Below are 15,880 nucleotides of genomic sequence, written 5' to 3'. Positions count from 1 at the left end.
TTCAGGTTCAAATCTACCATATTACTGTGTGTTTTCTCTTCATATTGGTTGTCTCTGTTCCTTCTTTTCTACTTTCTTGTGTTCTCTTGCATTATTCGTGGTCTTTTCATTGTTCCATTTCTTCCTCCCAATGGCTTTATTTGCCCTTATTTCTCTTCTCTCAGTGGTAACTCAAGCAATTGTAATGAGCACCACTGACTTAGTTGAATCTACTGTAAATTAGTACCTTTATCATTTCAAGGATGGCGGGAACACTATTGCTCTTAACCCCACTTCTGCCTTGTGTGTTATTGTCATATTTGAAAGTCCATAGAACAATATGATTGTTGCCTTACACATTTGCTATTCACTTGGACTTAGCAACATACCTACCCTTCTGCTGGGCATCATTCCCTCAACATAACTTTTCTTCCAGAGGGTTCATTTCCCCTCCCCCTAAATAACTCTCTTAAGGATTTTGGGGGGTTTGAGATTCTTTTAAAAATGAAACCTACTTTTGAAAACACAGCAGGACTGAGACACAGCGATCCCCTCAGTATGTGGTTATGGGTCAGAAGAGGGGAGGCGAGCCCAGCAGGATGGGGTTGTCGCTGCCCTGGGGGACACCAACTGCAACAGAGGGTGTGCCTGGGCAGTCCTGGGACCACCACCCCTGATCTAGCAACGGGAACACACCTTGCTGCTTCTGACACGGAATCCCACGTTGTTGCAGCTGGAGGTGACTTAAACACAGACCAGCGCCACCTCCACGGGGAGGGGAGCAGAGCTCCGTGGGAGCGTTTCTGGCTGAAGTCCCCAGGCCATCAGAGGGGGCCCTAAGCAGAGCTTCAGGCCCGCCTTCCTCAGGCAGGTGGAGGCCCCATGGTGCTGCTGGCGCTCAGGGCGCACAGTGAGAGCGGTGGAGGGAAGCCAGTGCGGGGCTACTGGCGAGCAGGTGACACTGGCTCTGTTCCTCTAGGGCTCCTGGGAGACAATATGGAGTGTGTGCCTCGAAGGGGCCCACCTGAGGGGGGTATCGAGTCTCCAGCTCCTGTCTGTCTTGTATAGAGGCTGCTCCCACCGCCTGCCGCTTTGGCCTGTGCCCACCCGTGGGCACACGTGCCCGCCGCCAGAGAAGCCTCAGGCAAAGCACAGGGAACATGGTAGGAGGCCCGGTTCTGCTGGGAGGCACGTCGGGGCCCTCTGCTGCTCTGTCCCCTGGGGGAGGCCCTGTCCCCCTCCTGGCAATGCCCTGGGCCAGGAGGGCTGCTCTGGTCCAGACTCAGGTCCTTGCTCCAGCCCCTGTGAGGGGAGAATGGGGAGAATGGGGGCTTTCTGGAAGTGCTCTGGGGAGGGCTGGCACATACCTCCTGATGCCCCATTATTACCGGGGGCAGAGCAGGTGTGCCCATCCCCGTGTGTGTAGCTGGGGCTGAGCCGACAGACAACTCTGGGAGAAGCCCTCTAGGAGCAAGATGGGGAGCTCGCAAGCACAGGGACAGTGGGAGAAGTCCTGTCTTTTCTCTCCTTAGTCCTCTCCTGCCCCAGCCCCTGCGCGATCCATGGCAGTAGCCCTGACAGCAGAACAGGGACGGCAGATACTGCAGCCACATAAACATTGGTGGGGGGGGGAGCCTCCCTCTTTGATCAGAGCAGCTGTGGTTCTAAGAGGGTGGGGTAAACCTCCACTGCTTTTTCCCATCTCTGTCCTCCTGCGCTGTGGCCCCAGAATTGGGTTTAGATGTGGGCCTGCAAAGCTTAGCGACGTGAGGAAGATCCGGGGAACCAGAAAGGACCAGAGGGATCATAGGAGCTCAGGAAAGTGAACCCTGAACAGCACAAGTGTGGGTATAACCCTAATGGCACACGAAAGATGTGAACTGAAGGAAGGGACAGACCACCACCCAGCCAGCCTAGCCTCTGGAAGACACACGTGCACAGACCCAAAGAGCCCTGCAGAGGGTTGACACAGAGCTGACCTGACGGTGAAATCACAGCCCCCAGAAGGCTGAGCAGAATTTGCACCCTGAATGCAGCTGGTTGAATCACTTGCGGAAACAAAAATACCAACATTCCCCAAAGAACATAAATAAGATACAGAGTCTCATAACACAGTTTTCAAAACACCCAGGATACAACCCAAGCTTACTTAACATATGAAGAATCAGGAAAATGTCAGCTCTCCCGGAAAAAGACAATCAACAGATGCTGATGCTGAGATAACTCAGATGTTGCAAATATCTGACAAAGACTTTAAAGCAGCTGTTATCAAAAGGTTCCTAGTAAGGGTAAACACTCTTCAAAGATTGGAAAGGTAGGAACTATTCATAAGAAATAGAAGATATCTGTACAAACCAGATGGATATTTTACTGATATCCTGCAAAAATACAAAAACCAAAATAAAAATCTCATTGGATGAACTCAAGAGCAGACTGAAGATGTCAGAGAAAAGGGCCTGTGAACTTGAAGATAGATCAATAGAAATTATCCACTATGAACACTAAGGAGGAAGAAAACATTAAAAAGCATGACTAGAGCTTCGGAAGCCTATGGGACAATATCAGAAAGTCTTTCATGTCATTGGACTCCCAGAGGGAGAGGAGAAAGTGTTGTGCCGGAAGAAGAAGAAGGAGGAAGAGGAAGAGAAGGGGGGAGAGGGAGGGGAGAAGGAGGAAGGAGAAGACGGAGAAGAAGGGGAAGAGATAATGGCTGAGACTTTCCCAAATTTGTCGAAAACACAGATTTAAGAAGCTCGGAGAACCCCGAAACAAGTAAATTCCAAGAAATCCACATCAGAGCACATCATACTCAAACTACTGAAAACTAAAGACAAAGGAAAAACACCTGAGAGCCATTAGAGAAAAGACATAATTTACAGAAGAACAAAGATTTGAAGGACTGCAGATTTCTCACCAGGAACACAGAGGCTAGAAGGAAGTAGAATACGATTTTGAATTCTGAAAGACAAGAACGGCCAAACCTGAATTCTATATTTAGGGAAAATATAATGGTGGTATAAAGATGTTACCAGATGAGGAAAGGTTAAAGTATTTCATTGCCAGCAGACCTGCTATAAAAGAAGGGCTAAGAGAATTCTTTTTTTTTTTTTTTTTTTTTTGCGGTACGCGGGCCTCTCACTGTTGTGGCCTCTCCCGCTGCGGAGCACAGGCTCCGGACGCGCAGGCTCAGCGGCCACGGCTCACGGGCCCAGCCGCTCCGTGGCATATGGGATCCTCCCGGACCGGGGCACGAACCCGTGTACCCTGCATCGGCAGGCGGACTCTCAACCACTGCGCCACCAGGGAAGCCCAGGAATTCTTTAACAGAGAGAAATTTTCTTGGTTCTTCATATGCTGAATAATCTTGGATTGTATCCGGGACATTTGAAAATTGTGTTATGAGACTATATCTTACTTATATCCTATAGGGAATGTTCATATTTTTGTTTGGGAGGATGGAGGAAGGGGGCTCAGGCTGAGCAATGCCTCTGGAAGCTGGAAGAGGCAAAGAAAATGTTCTTCCCTAACACCTCTGGAAGCAGTGCAGCCCTGTGCACACCGTAATTTTAGGACCTGCAATCTCCAGAACTGTGAGATAATAAGTGTGTGTCGTCTTAAGCCACTGTTGGTGGTCACTTGTCACCACAGCCACAGGACACTAGCCAGGTGCCAGGAGAGCAGAGGTCACTGCTATGGAGGCTGGGGAGAACAGGGAAGGGACCTGCTTGGCAGTCAGCTCCAGAATCCCGCCGGGGCGGGAGCCCCGCAGCTGGAGCTTCCCAGTCCCTCCCCTTCCTTGCCTCATCCAGACCAGGAAGGTCCAGGACCCGTGGGTGGTGAGACGGGAGGCAGGGCAGACAGAGGGCAGAGGAGAATGATAGAAACCGTCTCTCCCTCTCCAGGCAGGCCTCCAGAATGGAGAAGGGCAGCTCCAAGTGCCTTCTAAGCTCTGGGCATCTGAAGACCCTGGCCCCTTGGTACTGGACCAAGGGTGCGTGTGTTGTACGAGTGCCACAGAGGGTCGCAGGGACGGATAGCATGGCTGATGCATCCACAGGGACAGCAGGACATGAACACAGAGCCGCGTTGTGGCCACACCCGCAAGCTTCCCATACGGGGCACACCCTCCGTTTTCTGGGGAGTATCAGCTTCTCCAGGGAGGCCCAGTTACCTCCCAGGGTTAAGAAATATTAGCAGGAGGAAGATGCCAAGGTTTGGGCTTGTGGGCGAGCTTGCATCCCAGCCAGCCCGGGGAGTGGGGAGGGGACGACCAGAGGAAAGTCTGAGGAAGATCACAGGGACAGGAGGACGAGGTGTTCAGGGCTCCGTCTCGCTCCACCGCCCTGGGATCCAGCGCCCCCAAGTGCTTATCGCTTCCTGCCTGCCGCTCAAGCCTCCCACGGCCTGGCTGGGCCAAGCTCAGCAGACAGAAACCCCCGGCCTGGCTCCCACCCAGAGATGCTGGGGCAGCAGGAGGGTCTGTGCTGCTGAGACAGCAGCCCCCCATAGAGAGAGGGGAGTTCGGTGTGTGTGTGCCTGTGAGATGCGGAGGCCTGTGAGGAGAACACGAGTCTGCCCTGATCTCCCCGCAGCCTCGGCTACGGATAACGAGGGAGGACACGCATGGGCGTCCCCCGGCTGCCTTAAATCCGTCTGTGCAGAGCAGCCTTGGCAGGGTGAGCCACGATGGCCAGAACCCAGCAGGGCCCCAGGCTGCTGCTGGCCATCATGGGGGCCCTGGTGGCCCTCACCTACCAAACAAGGAGGAAAACCTTCCTAAGTGTCAGCGAGGTGCCCGCGTCAGATCCTGTTGTGGTGACCACCCTGGACTTCGTGACCAAGGACTTCAACAAGAAGAGCGAGGACCCGTACAACTTCCGGATTGTGCATGTCCTCAAGGTCCTGAAGAGGGTTAGTGTCCCCCTCCCATCGCGCCAGGCCACCGCAGGCTCGGGGTGGCCACGCAAGTGAACTCAGCCTCGTTTAGTCCAAAGTGGAGGTTTTAAGAGAAGCAGAAATCCCCTGGAGTGGATGAAGTGGAGCTGCTTAACTGATACCCAGGACCAGGGCTACACACCCCGGCCTGAGGGCCCGAGCCGCCTGTGGCCCCGCGTGAGGGGTCTCCAGGGTGCCAGGCGCACCACATGTGTGCACGTCGGGGGCTGTTTCCACGTGGGGCGGCAGCGCCAGGACCCACAGCTGAGCCGGGCTGGCCCTCAGAGTCTAGGCTGCTGCTCTCTGCCCTTTACTAACCGTGAGCATCACGTGGGTCACCCAAGGGCGACTTTGCCCATGGAGTGGCTCCTGGGGAATTCTGCTCAAGTGGCAGAAAGGGGCACGGGAGGCAGACAGGGGGTGGGGGGAGCCCACGGGTCTGTCCAGTGCAGGCCCTCGACCTGGGGCGCCACACTAGGAGTCCCCAGCCCCAGAAGCTACAGACAAAGGAGAGGAGGTCCTTTATCCCCCTGTCCTTACCTCCGACAGGTGACTGACCACATGGAGTATCGCATAAACCTGGAGATGCGGCGGACCATCTGCCTCAAGATGGAGGAGAACAACTGCTCCTTCCAGGAAGGCGAGCTCTACAAGGTACTGGTCACGTCACCCAGAAAGAGCTTATTTCTCAGTGCTCTGCTCCTTTGTCGTTGGAAGAATGATGAAGCAGTTGGGGGGTCCAGAGGGAGAAGCCAAGGTGGCTGAGCTGCGGGGGAGTGGGGGGACACTCTGGGCCCGAGAGAAGTAGCTGATTATGATAATATCTTAGCAGCCGGGGGACCTTGTTGGTGCACCCACCGAATATCTGAACCTCAGGCTGACGTAAGACACGGTCGCTGGGCTGCAGCCTCTGTTTCTTTCATCCAGCGGTGTTTAGGCAAAGAGGAGGAGAAAGAGGTGGGAAAATGCGTTCAGAAATAGTTCAACTGGTTGTGGGGTGGGTCAGAGAGGGGACAAGCCTGCAGGCAAGTGGCCCGATGCAGGCCCACCTCCCAACAGTGGCTTTGTCCCCACCCAGTGTTGTCACATCGGGGAAGCCGGCTGGGCCGTCATCACTGCAAGTGGTGGACCATCACACGCACACGCGTCAGGTGGGCCCACGTGCTCAGGGGCCTTGAAGGTCCCAAGTCCTACAGGCCCTGCAAATCTCTGCTCTTTACCCAAAGGAACTAACATGACGGTGATCACATGACCCACCTTGCCTACAACAGTCCTGATTGTGCCCAGCTTCTTAGTGTCACTGTTAACAGCATCCCCAGTTGTCTACAACATGTCCCGGTTTGGTTCATAGATTCCATGGTCACCCTAGTTCTAATGGCCTAGGTTTCTCAAGACAAACACATGTCCATCCACGGGCCCCCCCCCCCCCATGGAGAAGTCTTCAAAATCTAGCAAGTTAGACGTTTTTCTTCTTCCCTGGAGAAGATCATGAAATCTATGAAAAGACTAGTTGACGATAAGGTGAACTTAGAGAGTCTCATCACTGTGAGAGATTAAGTTGTGGGGTTAATATTCTGAATTTTACTTTAGGAGAAATGTCAACTTTTATGCCTCCCACATCACCTCATCCCCACCCTGGCTGCCCAGCGGAGAGCAGGAAAGCAAAATCGCACTACGAAATGATAATAATATGCAAAATACATTGATTGATCTTTCCTTGTGGGAGAAGAGGGAGGTGGAGAAGAAAGGGGATCTTGAGATAGAACAGGGAAGGGGGAGGAGAGGATGTGATGATGGGCGGACGGATGGATGAAGGAAGGAAGGAAGGACAGCAGGAGGGAAGGAGAGGGGATGGGTTGGGTGGAAGGAAGGCGAAAGGAAGCAGGAGGGATGAGGTGGGAGAGTGGGTGGAGGGAAAGAGAAAGGGAGCCAAGTGAGGGTAAGTGTGTTCACTGTATGAACAGCACATGAGCAGAAAAGAAGAGGAAACATCAGTCGTTACCATGGTGATGTGGGCGGGTGGACACTTGATTTCCAGTCTCCAATTCTAACCACAAGCAGAAGGATGTTTTGTGGGGTGGTTTCAGCAGTAACACTCTCAAGTCATTGAAATCAAAATAAAGATGGGCCCGCCTGTGGACTGGAGGCAGGTGAGGCTGGGTCATTTTCCCCATCTGCTTGTCTTACACCTTCCTCTTTCCATGTTGATCTTTTTTATATTTTGTTTTCTTGTCTTTTTCAGAAAATCGATTGCTTCTTCTCAGTATTTGTTATTCCCTGGTTTGAAAAGTATAAAGTTCTGGCCCGAAACTGCACGGATGGCTAGGTGTCCCAGAGTGCAGCCCACACGGAGTCACTGTGTGAAAAAGAACCCTGCATTAAACACGAGTTCTCAACATAGAAAATAAATGTTGGTCAGCCTATGCTCTTAATGCTTTGAATGTTTATGTTTCCACTCCTTTTTTCCCCAAAATTCTTCAACTCATAATAATATGATCTGAAGGTCTTCTGGGCTAGGGCAGTTTGGGGGTCCAGATGAGGTGACATGTATAATTTTTGGTCTTGTAGCCTCTACCTGCAGGATAGCAGACCTTCAGACTCATCCTTATATCAGGTAGGATTCTTTAGATTTTAAAATAAGGAGATGAGAAAAGGGAGAAGGAGAACGAGGGAGGATGCTCTAATTACTTAAATGAACAGCTAAGAGATATTGGCAAGAATGTCTGTGATGACATCTCTGAGGGACCCAGTGAATCTTCCTTGCGTGAAGTGTGAAGCAAGGGGAAACAAGGAGAAATAATGCAAGTAATTGAAAATAGGAGGGCCTTTGTTGCTGGTAAGAACTAGCTTGGGAGATGTGCCTTATTTTTGCAGGCACGTGCACTTTCTGATACCAGACTCCAGAATTAGACTCACACCTCCAGCATCAGCAACATTGGACCAGAGCTGGTCTCTTCCCAGAGAGATTCCTCTCCCAGAATTGGCACGGAAAACGTGGGCGCCTGTGAGAGGAGGAGGACGTGGGTATAACGCCCCGTTTATTCTTCCCAAACAGACCCATCTGATGAATTCCTGCAGGAGGGGAATGATCGAGGGCAGAGTGAAACCAGGAATGCTGCATTAAAGTGGTGTCCTTTTCATGGATGTCACATTAGCAGTGAGGAATAAGCATCCTTCACCCACCAGCTTGATTCAGTGTTTCAAATAATGTCATCAGGCTCAGCTCTCCCCTCGACTTCCTCCATGTGGTCTCAAGACGGTGCTAGCAGTTCACTGGGTCACATCTGCCCTCGTTCACATCAAGTAGGGAAAGGACGAGCCCATCCGCAAGAGTTCGGGCAAAAGCCTTGGGGTTTAATATCGCAGGGGAATCCCAGGGACTCTGTGGAGAACACACCGGCACACACAGCATCCATCGACCGGCAGAGAGAGGGAGCTGGGACATTTATCCCCAGTTACTGGCTGCAGGACAGCTCCTGTGGGGCATTAATTCCCTGGAACCTCTGGCCTGGGGTGGCTCGAGGGCAGAGCAAACAGCCAGAGGTGACAGGGCACAGGTGCTGGAATCTGGAGCTGGTGTGCACAGAAGGATGAGATGTGAGAGGACACGGACAGAACACCAAAGGGACAGGTGAATCGTGAGCTGACAGCGGCCACCCACGTCCCCACCAGCTGGAGAAGGCTGGAGCTTTGAAAGAACAATGTTTTTCAACTTCTACTCTCCCTATGAAAGCTCCGGAGTCCTCAGGACCCCATTTCAGGTGGGACCCAGGTGAGAGTTCCCTCCGCCAACTGTCTGGGAAAATGCTAACCTACAATTTCTTCATCTTTAAACGAGAATGACAGTACCTATTTCTTGGAAGAGTTGCAAAGATTAATGATGATAATGCTTGTAAGTTGCTTAACACAATGCCTAACACAAAGCAGATATTCAAACAGACAGGGATTCGTAAGAATACGGGCACCAGCAGTATAATTTAATATTAACCAGCCATGCAGCTCTCTTCCGGCACTTTGGTTGCTATGTCTGGAGGTGAGGGTGGGAGGGGAGAATAAAGGAAAGGTAGGACATTTGTGCTCATTGATTTTGGATTTTTCAGCCCAGTGGGTTTTTGAAACTTTTTTTTTATTTTGAAATGCAGAGTCACAGGAAGTTGCAAAGCGTACAGAGCGGGCTCTTGTACCCTTCATCTAGCTTCCCGCCATGGTTACATCTTTTGTAATTACAGAAAAATATCACAAGCAGGAAACTGACGCCGTACAGTGTATATGTGTGTCATTTTGTCATATGTGTTGATTTGTGTGTCCGCCACCACGAAGACATTCTGCACTAAGCCCTCTGTAGTCACACCTTTCCTTCACCATCTCAAACTCCCAGCAACCACTCACTTCTCCATCTTTATTACTGTGGCAATTCAAACATGTTGTGTAAATAGAATCATACGGTGTGTGCCCTTTGGAGACTGGTCACAGTGCCCTTGGGATCTATCCAAGTTGCTTCATGCATCAGTAGTGTGTGCCTCTTAATTGCTTAGTGGCATTCCACAGCATCCTTAGCACCACAGTTACCTAGTTACCCATTGTAGGTGTGTTAGTTGTTTTCAAGTTTGGGGCTATTACAAATGAAGCTTCTACGTACAAGCCTGGAAGGTTCACGTGTGGACCTAAGTTTTCGTTTCTCTAGGTTAAATGCCCAGGAATGCAATTGCTGACTTGTACGCTAAAGTATATTTTAGGATTTTTTTTTTAAAGAAACTGTCAAACTTCTTCAGAGTAGATGTATCGTAATGTTCGCCTCTATCCCTGGTGATAGTCTTTGCCCTGAGGTCAACTTCATCTGATATTAATATAGGCTCTCCTGCTTTCAATTAATGTTCGCATAATATAACCTTCACTTTTTTACTTCCAACCTACCTGTATTGTTATATCTAAAGTAAGTTTCTTGTAGACAGCACACAGTTGGGTCACTTTTTTAATCCACTCTATCACTATCTGTCTTTTAAGTGGCTTGTTTAGACAATTTACATGTGGTTTGTACATACCATGCATGACATTATTAACATGTCAGGGCTTACGTCTATTTTACTATCTGTTCTCCGTTCTCTCTGCTTTTTTTTTTTTTTTTTTTTGCGGTACGTGGGCCTCTCACTGTTGTGGCCTCTCCCGTTGCGGAGCACAGGCTCCGGACGCGCAGGCTCAGTGGCCACGGCTCACAGGCCCAGCCGCTCAGCGGCACGTGGGATCCTCCCGGACCGGGGCACGAACCCGTGTCCCCTGCATCGGCAGGCGGACTCTCAACCACTGTGCCATCAGGGAAGCCCTCTGCTTTTTATTTGTGTTTTCTTTATTCTTCCTGTGAGTTTCTTGAACACTTTTTTAAGAATTCCCCTTGCACGGATCTATACTGTTTTTGAGTGTATCTCTGCATAGCCTTTTTAGTGGTTGCCTAGATATTACGTTATGTATATATAATTTGGTCTACTGGTGTCAGTATTCTACCAGTTTGAGAGAAAGTTTACCTTCCTTTACATTCCATTTCTAGAAGTTCAGCCAACAGGCCAGCCTCGGCTGGGATGTTAGGATCTGGACAGAGTTTCCTTTGGAGGCTCCTGGCCTGTGACGTGGAGATAAGCTGCCCCTTTATAGGGTTGTCAAGTGAGGTAGTGAGGGCAGCAGGCAGCACCAGGCCCCCGGGCAGCCCCCAGTGACGTCAGATTTGCAAAACCAGATGCTTCCAACTTCCCTCGTTTTTGCACAAGAATTTTATCACCTTTAACCCTTCACCTCCATCCTCCGCTCTGCCTCAGGCCCCTCTGGCAAATGTGAGTTTCTGGTTTGTGTGTTTACTCTTCCCCCTCAGGAAACACTCTCTCGAGTTGCCAGTGTGACTGATGGTGGGACTGCTCCCTGGGGAGGAGGCCAGCTGGTCTGGGGGCGCCTCTCAGCCCACAGCCACTCCCTGGGTGTGGTCCAGGCCACACCTTCTCTGCTTGACTGTGAGTCACATGACGGAAGACGCCGTGGGCCCCACTCCACCAGCAGTGAGCCCGTGAGCGGCTGGAGAGCTCTGTCAGGAAGACCATCCCACGGCCAGCCCAAGACACAGGGTCCTCGGAAAGGCCTGCTTGCAAAGGCGGCCTTGGCCGGAGTCTGGGAACTAGGACGGTAAACCATTCCCGATATAAAACTTGCCCTAAGTGATAAGAGGGCCTCACTAGGTCTGCAATGTTTATACAAACAATGGGATTTATGCTGGCACCTGCTTTCTTTCCAGAAATCTGAAATTTCGGTACATGCAGGGCAGAGGCTGCCTATGTGAGCAGCTCCAGTGAAATCCTGGGGCACTGAGTCCCTGGGGAGTTTCCCCGGCACACACTTTGTCTAATTCCTGGAGGAATGAGGCATGTCCTGTGTGGCTGCCCCCGGAGGGGACCCTGGTTTCAGGGACTTCTCCCCACGAGCCTCTTCCCTTGGCTAATTTGGTCCTGTATCCTTCCCTGTAAAATTCACAGCCCTGAGTACGACTGTACACCTGCCAGGTCCTGGGAATCCTCCTAGTGAGTTCCTGAGCCAGAGGGTGGGCGTGGGGACCCCTGACACACTCACAAAGACAGGTGTCAGTCACAGAGTTGTACGTGCGTGGGACAGAACCTGGGCTCTCCAAGCTCAGGCCAGAGTCAAGATGTACCTGACTCGTGAAAAGCCTCAGAGATGTGGGCTGGAGGTAGAAACTAAGTGATGAGCTTCCCCCAAAGGACTAACAACCTTCTGCTCCAACCACATCGGCCGCCTAAAGACCATTGACTATGGGCATGAGTGTGTGAGTGCACACGTGTGAGGTTTGGGTGTCTGTGAGTGTGCATGCACGTGTGAGCGTGTTCCGAGATCCTGATGAGGGATTCAAGGGCCTTTCAGATTCTACAATGCAAAGCACACAGCATGACCGTCCAACGTTTCTTCAAGGACCTTTGCACATATGCACCTAGGCATCCAGACAGGAGTTGTTCCACAGCTGGTAATGGTTCATCCAGGGCACAGTATATACCAGAAAATCACAAATGAAACTCTGTGGAAGGAGAAAGAAAACGGACAATCAGCTTTCAGGGAAATATTTTTTTTGAAGGCAACAAAAATTCCTGCCTCCACCACCAGCCCCTGCCTGGGGAGTCTGGACCTGGGCTGACACGTGGGCAAGGCCAGATCTACTCACTGGCACATGCTGGGGGTGAGAGGGTCAGCCAAGCCGGCACAGGAATGTCACCCTGGGCCCCCCCGCCCAGTCCTCCTGCACCTGCCAGCTTGCAGGAGGTGCTGCTAGGAGGGACCAGAAGGAGGACATAGGTTGGAAGGCAAGGAGGTGACTGGACAACCCACATGGACCCAGCGGTGCAGCCCAGACAGAACAAGGTCCCTGAGGAAGGTAAAGCCGCTTCCATCTAAGGGTCTGGGAGTGTGTCAGGTTGGTGAGGTGTCCAGCAGCCGTGAGGCCTGGTGCCAGGGCTGTGCCAGTGCAGGGTGGGGAGACACCCAGTCAGAGGGCTTCCCTTCCCCCTCTCCCAGCCCCAGGCACCACCGGTGGCATCAGGCAGCCCTGGGGCTGCGTCCTCACTCTGTCCCAGCCACACGGCTGCCAGAGCTTCCGACATCCTGTCCATGTTTCCTTGTAAAACGTTTATTCCCCCCTTGACCGGAGCGCCTTCTCAGACAGCTGCCGGCACACACCTTCTGCAGCTTCTTCTTGCTCTGAATGGGGCACCAGGAGTTGTTCGTGCTGTTCCTCTTGCACTTGGTCCGGCTAATTTTCACGGTGACTAGGTATTCCACACCTGTCGTCAGGTACCAAGAAGCAAAGGCTATTAGATTTGTTTGTTTGTTTTTGAAATATTTATTTTGGCTGCGCCAGGTCTTAGTTGTGGCAGATGGGATCTTTAGTTGTGTCATGTGGACTCAGTTGCGGTATGCACATGGGATCTAGTTCCCTGACCAGGGATTGAACCTGGGACCCCTGCATTGGGAGCGCAGAGTCTTACCTACCGACAACCAGGGAAGTCCCAAAGGGCTGTTAGTTTTGACTCCAAGCATTGCTGATGCTCCCCAGGAGGAGGTGGGTTGTAGAGTGAAGTCCCAGGAGCCTCTGTCCCCATTCCCTCCTCCTCTCCTTGCTGGAGGATGCTCAGTGGTCCCCGGTCAGCGCCCAGCATGTGCAGAGCCCGGTCCCTGCTCTGCACCGGCTCCACTGCTGCAGCCACAGGTGGCTTCTCACCTGTCTCCCCCGCATCCTTGGGACCAGGGAGGCAGCTTGGCCCCATCGTACCCCCTAGTCTGCAGAAGGGTCCTCAAAATGCATGGATGGAGCCTCATTAGTTCCCTGGGCTCTGCCTCTGTCCTCTTCCTCCCTCCCCGCTGCCTTGTCCCAAAGTCAGTGGTCAAACCAGTGAGAAGGCTGGGCACTCTCTGGGGTGGCCCCCGGGAGGACAGCCCCCCAGAAAACCTCAGGGCAGAGCAGCAGGGGAAGGGGCCTGGGGCAGGACCACCGCCCTGGTCCCAGCAGCCACTGGAAGGACCTCAGGATGCAGGGCTTCTGGCTCTCCATCGAAGGACGGCTGTATCCAGCTTGCAGGGCTGGTGCCCAGAGGTTTCACACTGACCCTCAGCACACCCCGCATGCGTGAAGAAATTAAAACACTGGTGGCAAAGTTAACTAACATTTCAGAGTGCACAGTGTTTTCTTATTCAGTCTTAGCCTCGTTAGTTAAATAATAATAGGAATAATCATGATGATACAAATGTTCTCACAGGTGCCGCTTCACTTTTATTCTGCCCACTTTGCAGGTCAGGAAACTGAGGCCTGGAGAGTATGGATGGTGCTTGACCAAGACTCCACGATCAGGAGGAGCTGGGTGTCAAACCCAGAAGGGGGACCAGGAGCCCAGCAGAGACGGCCACCGCATCCCCTCCCTGCCCTCTGTGAGGTACAGACGGACACAATCACGTGGCAGCAGGCGATCGTCACCCAGCTACCCAGGGGTGCACTCGCTCTGTCCACTGATCCAGCTGTATGACATCAAAAGTTTGCTTATAAACAATGATTTCTGTTAACTGTTAGTGACAACGGACCAACTCCACATGACTGGCCTCCTTGGGTTCCAGCTTCACCCCAAAGACTGATGGGGGAGAAAATGCCAACTTGGGCAGAATTTGGTGGATGGCCGCCACCTTGTGGCCATGTCACCTCAATGTCCTTGGCGCCGCGAGCCGCCGTCTTGCAGCAAGAGTGTGTGACTCAGGCAGACAGGCTGCTGTCCACGCCCTGTGAGACCCCTTAGTGTCACACTAGCACTGCCCGCCTACCCTGCCCCACCGTGGCTGGTTTCTGTGTTCCTGTCGTCCCTCTCTCTGGCCAGAACCCTTTTCTCCTAGTCAGTTTTTTTTCCAAATCCAGTTAATTGAACAAAGATGCATTATTGCCTCTTTCCTAACTCATATAGTTTACTATCTAACCTTGAGGGCAGGTTGGACCAACAAAAGTGTTTTTTCAACAACTTTTCTTTCCTCTGTTATCCTTCAATTGATGTATTTCAGAGAAGCTTTATATGTAAAACAAAATGAGAGATGACGTGTACCTCCAGGTTCCTATAGGACCCTGCTAGAGGTCCTCTGTGTCATTCCAGCTTCCTGAAGGACACGGCTAGAACATCGAGACTCAGAGTTTACAACCCTGGACATGGAAAAACTATCGCTGAGGGGAACATACAGAGAACACTTAAGTTTTGCCAAACGAGAGGAATAATAAAGGAGACGAGACCATCCTCCTTTGCTGTCCTTCTGGCAAATTTCTGAATGAAAGCGATTCTTCCCTCGGAAGAGCAGCTGAGGAGCTCGGGGACATTTCCGTTCAAATGAGAGTAACCTCGGTGCTCAGGCGGCTCTGGGTCTGAACGACCCTGCTCCAGGAAGGTGTCCCCTGGTCCTCTCTGGGAGGCACACCTGTGCCCACGAGGCCCTGCTCACCCGCTCTCACCTGCACCTGGCTTCGGAGCAGCTGGTCCATGCGGAACAGGTAGGAGTCATCGCTGTTGTTGTTGTACGTCTCCATGAAGAAGGCGACGGTGGAGTTCACGTTCTTTGGGCTCGTGGACTCCTGGAAGCCGCTCCACTGTTGCAATTGACCCAGCCTGGCCACCAGGGCCAGGGCCGCCAGCAGCAGCAGAGGGTTCCCCCAGGGTCCAGCTCCCATCTCTGTGGCCTCAGAAGCCTCCTCTCCACTGGGCCTTCCAGGTAGAAAGGTGCCAGCCTCGTCCACTCACCCTCTCTCCCCGCAGCCGTCGCCACGCAGGCTTCCCCAGGAGATGCCCGCCTGCCATAAAACAGAGACTGAGGCCCCAACCCCTTCCTTCAGGTCCTGCCCATGACTTGACCAGAGGACCAGCCGGGGAAGTCTTCCCACGCAGCTGCCCAACCTGCCGTCAGCTCGTTCACCTTTCTTGCCCCTTGGGTTCTTCAGTGATTGAGGCAAGTGTGCTTTCTAAACACCCACCAAGGCTGGCAAGACCCTCTCGTTACCTTCACACCCAGTGAGGACAAAAGCCCCCAGAACAGACCCCACAGGCAAGAAGAGCTGGTGTATCAGACAGAGAAGGCCCATTTGTGGGACTCGGGCAAGGCCATGGAGAAGGTAATGTTTGAACTGGGATGCAAGGAATCAGGGACACTGAACAGGATACATTCCACATTACCTACAGTGGGTTCCAGCCGTCCAGCCCGGCCATCCACTATTCCGTACTTCCTCTAGACACTGGATCTCTGCCACCCACTCGCCACAGAGTTCAGCCTGCTGGATCCCACTGTGCCTGCACCCCAGCACTAGCTCTTACCATCTTGGTGTGACCCCAGTGGAGCTTTGTGAGGTAACCCCAGCCTCTCTGTGAGGGAGGAATGAGCTGTGGGCCTCATTCAGAGATTAATC

The 15,880-nt window shown here is 52.3% G+C and overlaps 2 protein-coding genes across 3 annotated transcripts; one reads left to right on the top strand and one right to left on the bottom strand.

Annotated features, from left to right (window-relative positions):
- Positions 1-4,665: 4,665 nt before the first annotated feature.
- Positions 4,666-7,292, top strand: CST11 (cystatin 11). Of its 2 annotated transcripts, XM_030872653.2 has the most exons (3): positions 4,666-4,890; positions 5,464-5,568; positions 7,157-7,240. In XM_030872653.2, the coding sequence occupies exons 1-3, from the start codon at positions 4,666-4,668 to the stop codon at positions 7,238-7,240; spliced, it is 414 nt and encodes a 137-aa protein (XP_030728513.1). The 2 variants fall into 2 exon arrangements, 1 of the variants encoding a protein (XP_030728513.1); XR_011376770.1 differs by lacking the exons at positions 4,666-4,890; positions 5,464-5,568 and adding an exon at positions 6,999-7,064 and having other exon boundaries at positions 7,157-7,292.
- Positions 7,293-11,896: 4,604 nt separating this feature from the next.
- CSTL1 (cystatin like 1) lies at positions 11,897-15,151 on the bottom strand. Its single transcript, XM_030872651.1, has 3 exons — positions 14,926-15,151; positions 12,637-12,740; positions 11,897-11,980 (listed from the first exon to the last, which is right to left on the bottom strand). The coding sequence occupies exons 1-3, from the start codon at positions 15,149-15,151 to the stop codon at positions 11,897-11,899; spliced, it is 414 nt and encodes a 137-aa protein (XP_030728511.1).
- Between the last annotated feature and the right edge of the window lie 729 nt (positions 15,152-15,880).

This window comes from Globicephala melas, chromosome 15 (assembly GCF_963455315.2).
Source record: "Globicephala melas chromosome 15, mGloMel1.2, whole genome shotgun sequence".
NCBI classification, from domain to species: domain Eukaryota; kingdom Metazoa; phylum Chordata; class Mammalia; order Artiodactyla; family Delphinidae; genus Globicephala; species Globicephala melas.
This window is presented reverse-complemented; position numbering and strand designations above follow the sequence as displayed.

Excerpts from the sequence above, each read along its gene's own strand:
- CST11 (XM_030872653.2), top strand. The coding sequence starts at position 4,666 with ATGGCCAGAACCCAGCAGGGCCCCAGGCTGCTGCTGGCCATCATGGGG. Across the intron at positions 4,891-5,463 it reads TCCTCAAGGTCCTGAAGAGG|GTGACTGACCACATGGAGTA; the intron begins GTTAGTGTCCCC and ends TACCTCCGACAG. Across the intron at positions 5,569-7,156 it reads AGGAAGGCGAGCTCTACAAG|AAAATCGATTGCTTCTTCTC; the intron begins GTACTGGTCACG and ends TGTCTTTTTCAG.
- CSTL1 (XM_030872651.1), bottom strand. The coding sequence starts at position 15,151 with ATGGGAGCTGGACCCTGGGGGAACCCTCTGCTGCTGCTGGCGGCCCTG. Across the intron at positions 12,741-14,925 it reads CCAGGTGCAGGTGAGAGCGG|GTGTGGAATACCTAGTCACC; the intron begins GTGAGCAGGGCC and ends ACCTGACGACAG. Across the intron at positions 11,981-12,636 it reads GCAAGAAGAAGCTGCAGAAG|AGTTTCATTTGTGATTTTCT; the intron begins GTGTGTGCCGGC and ends CTCCTTCCACAG.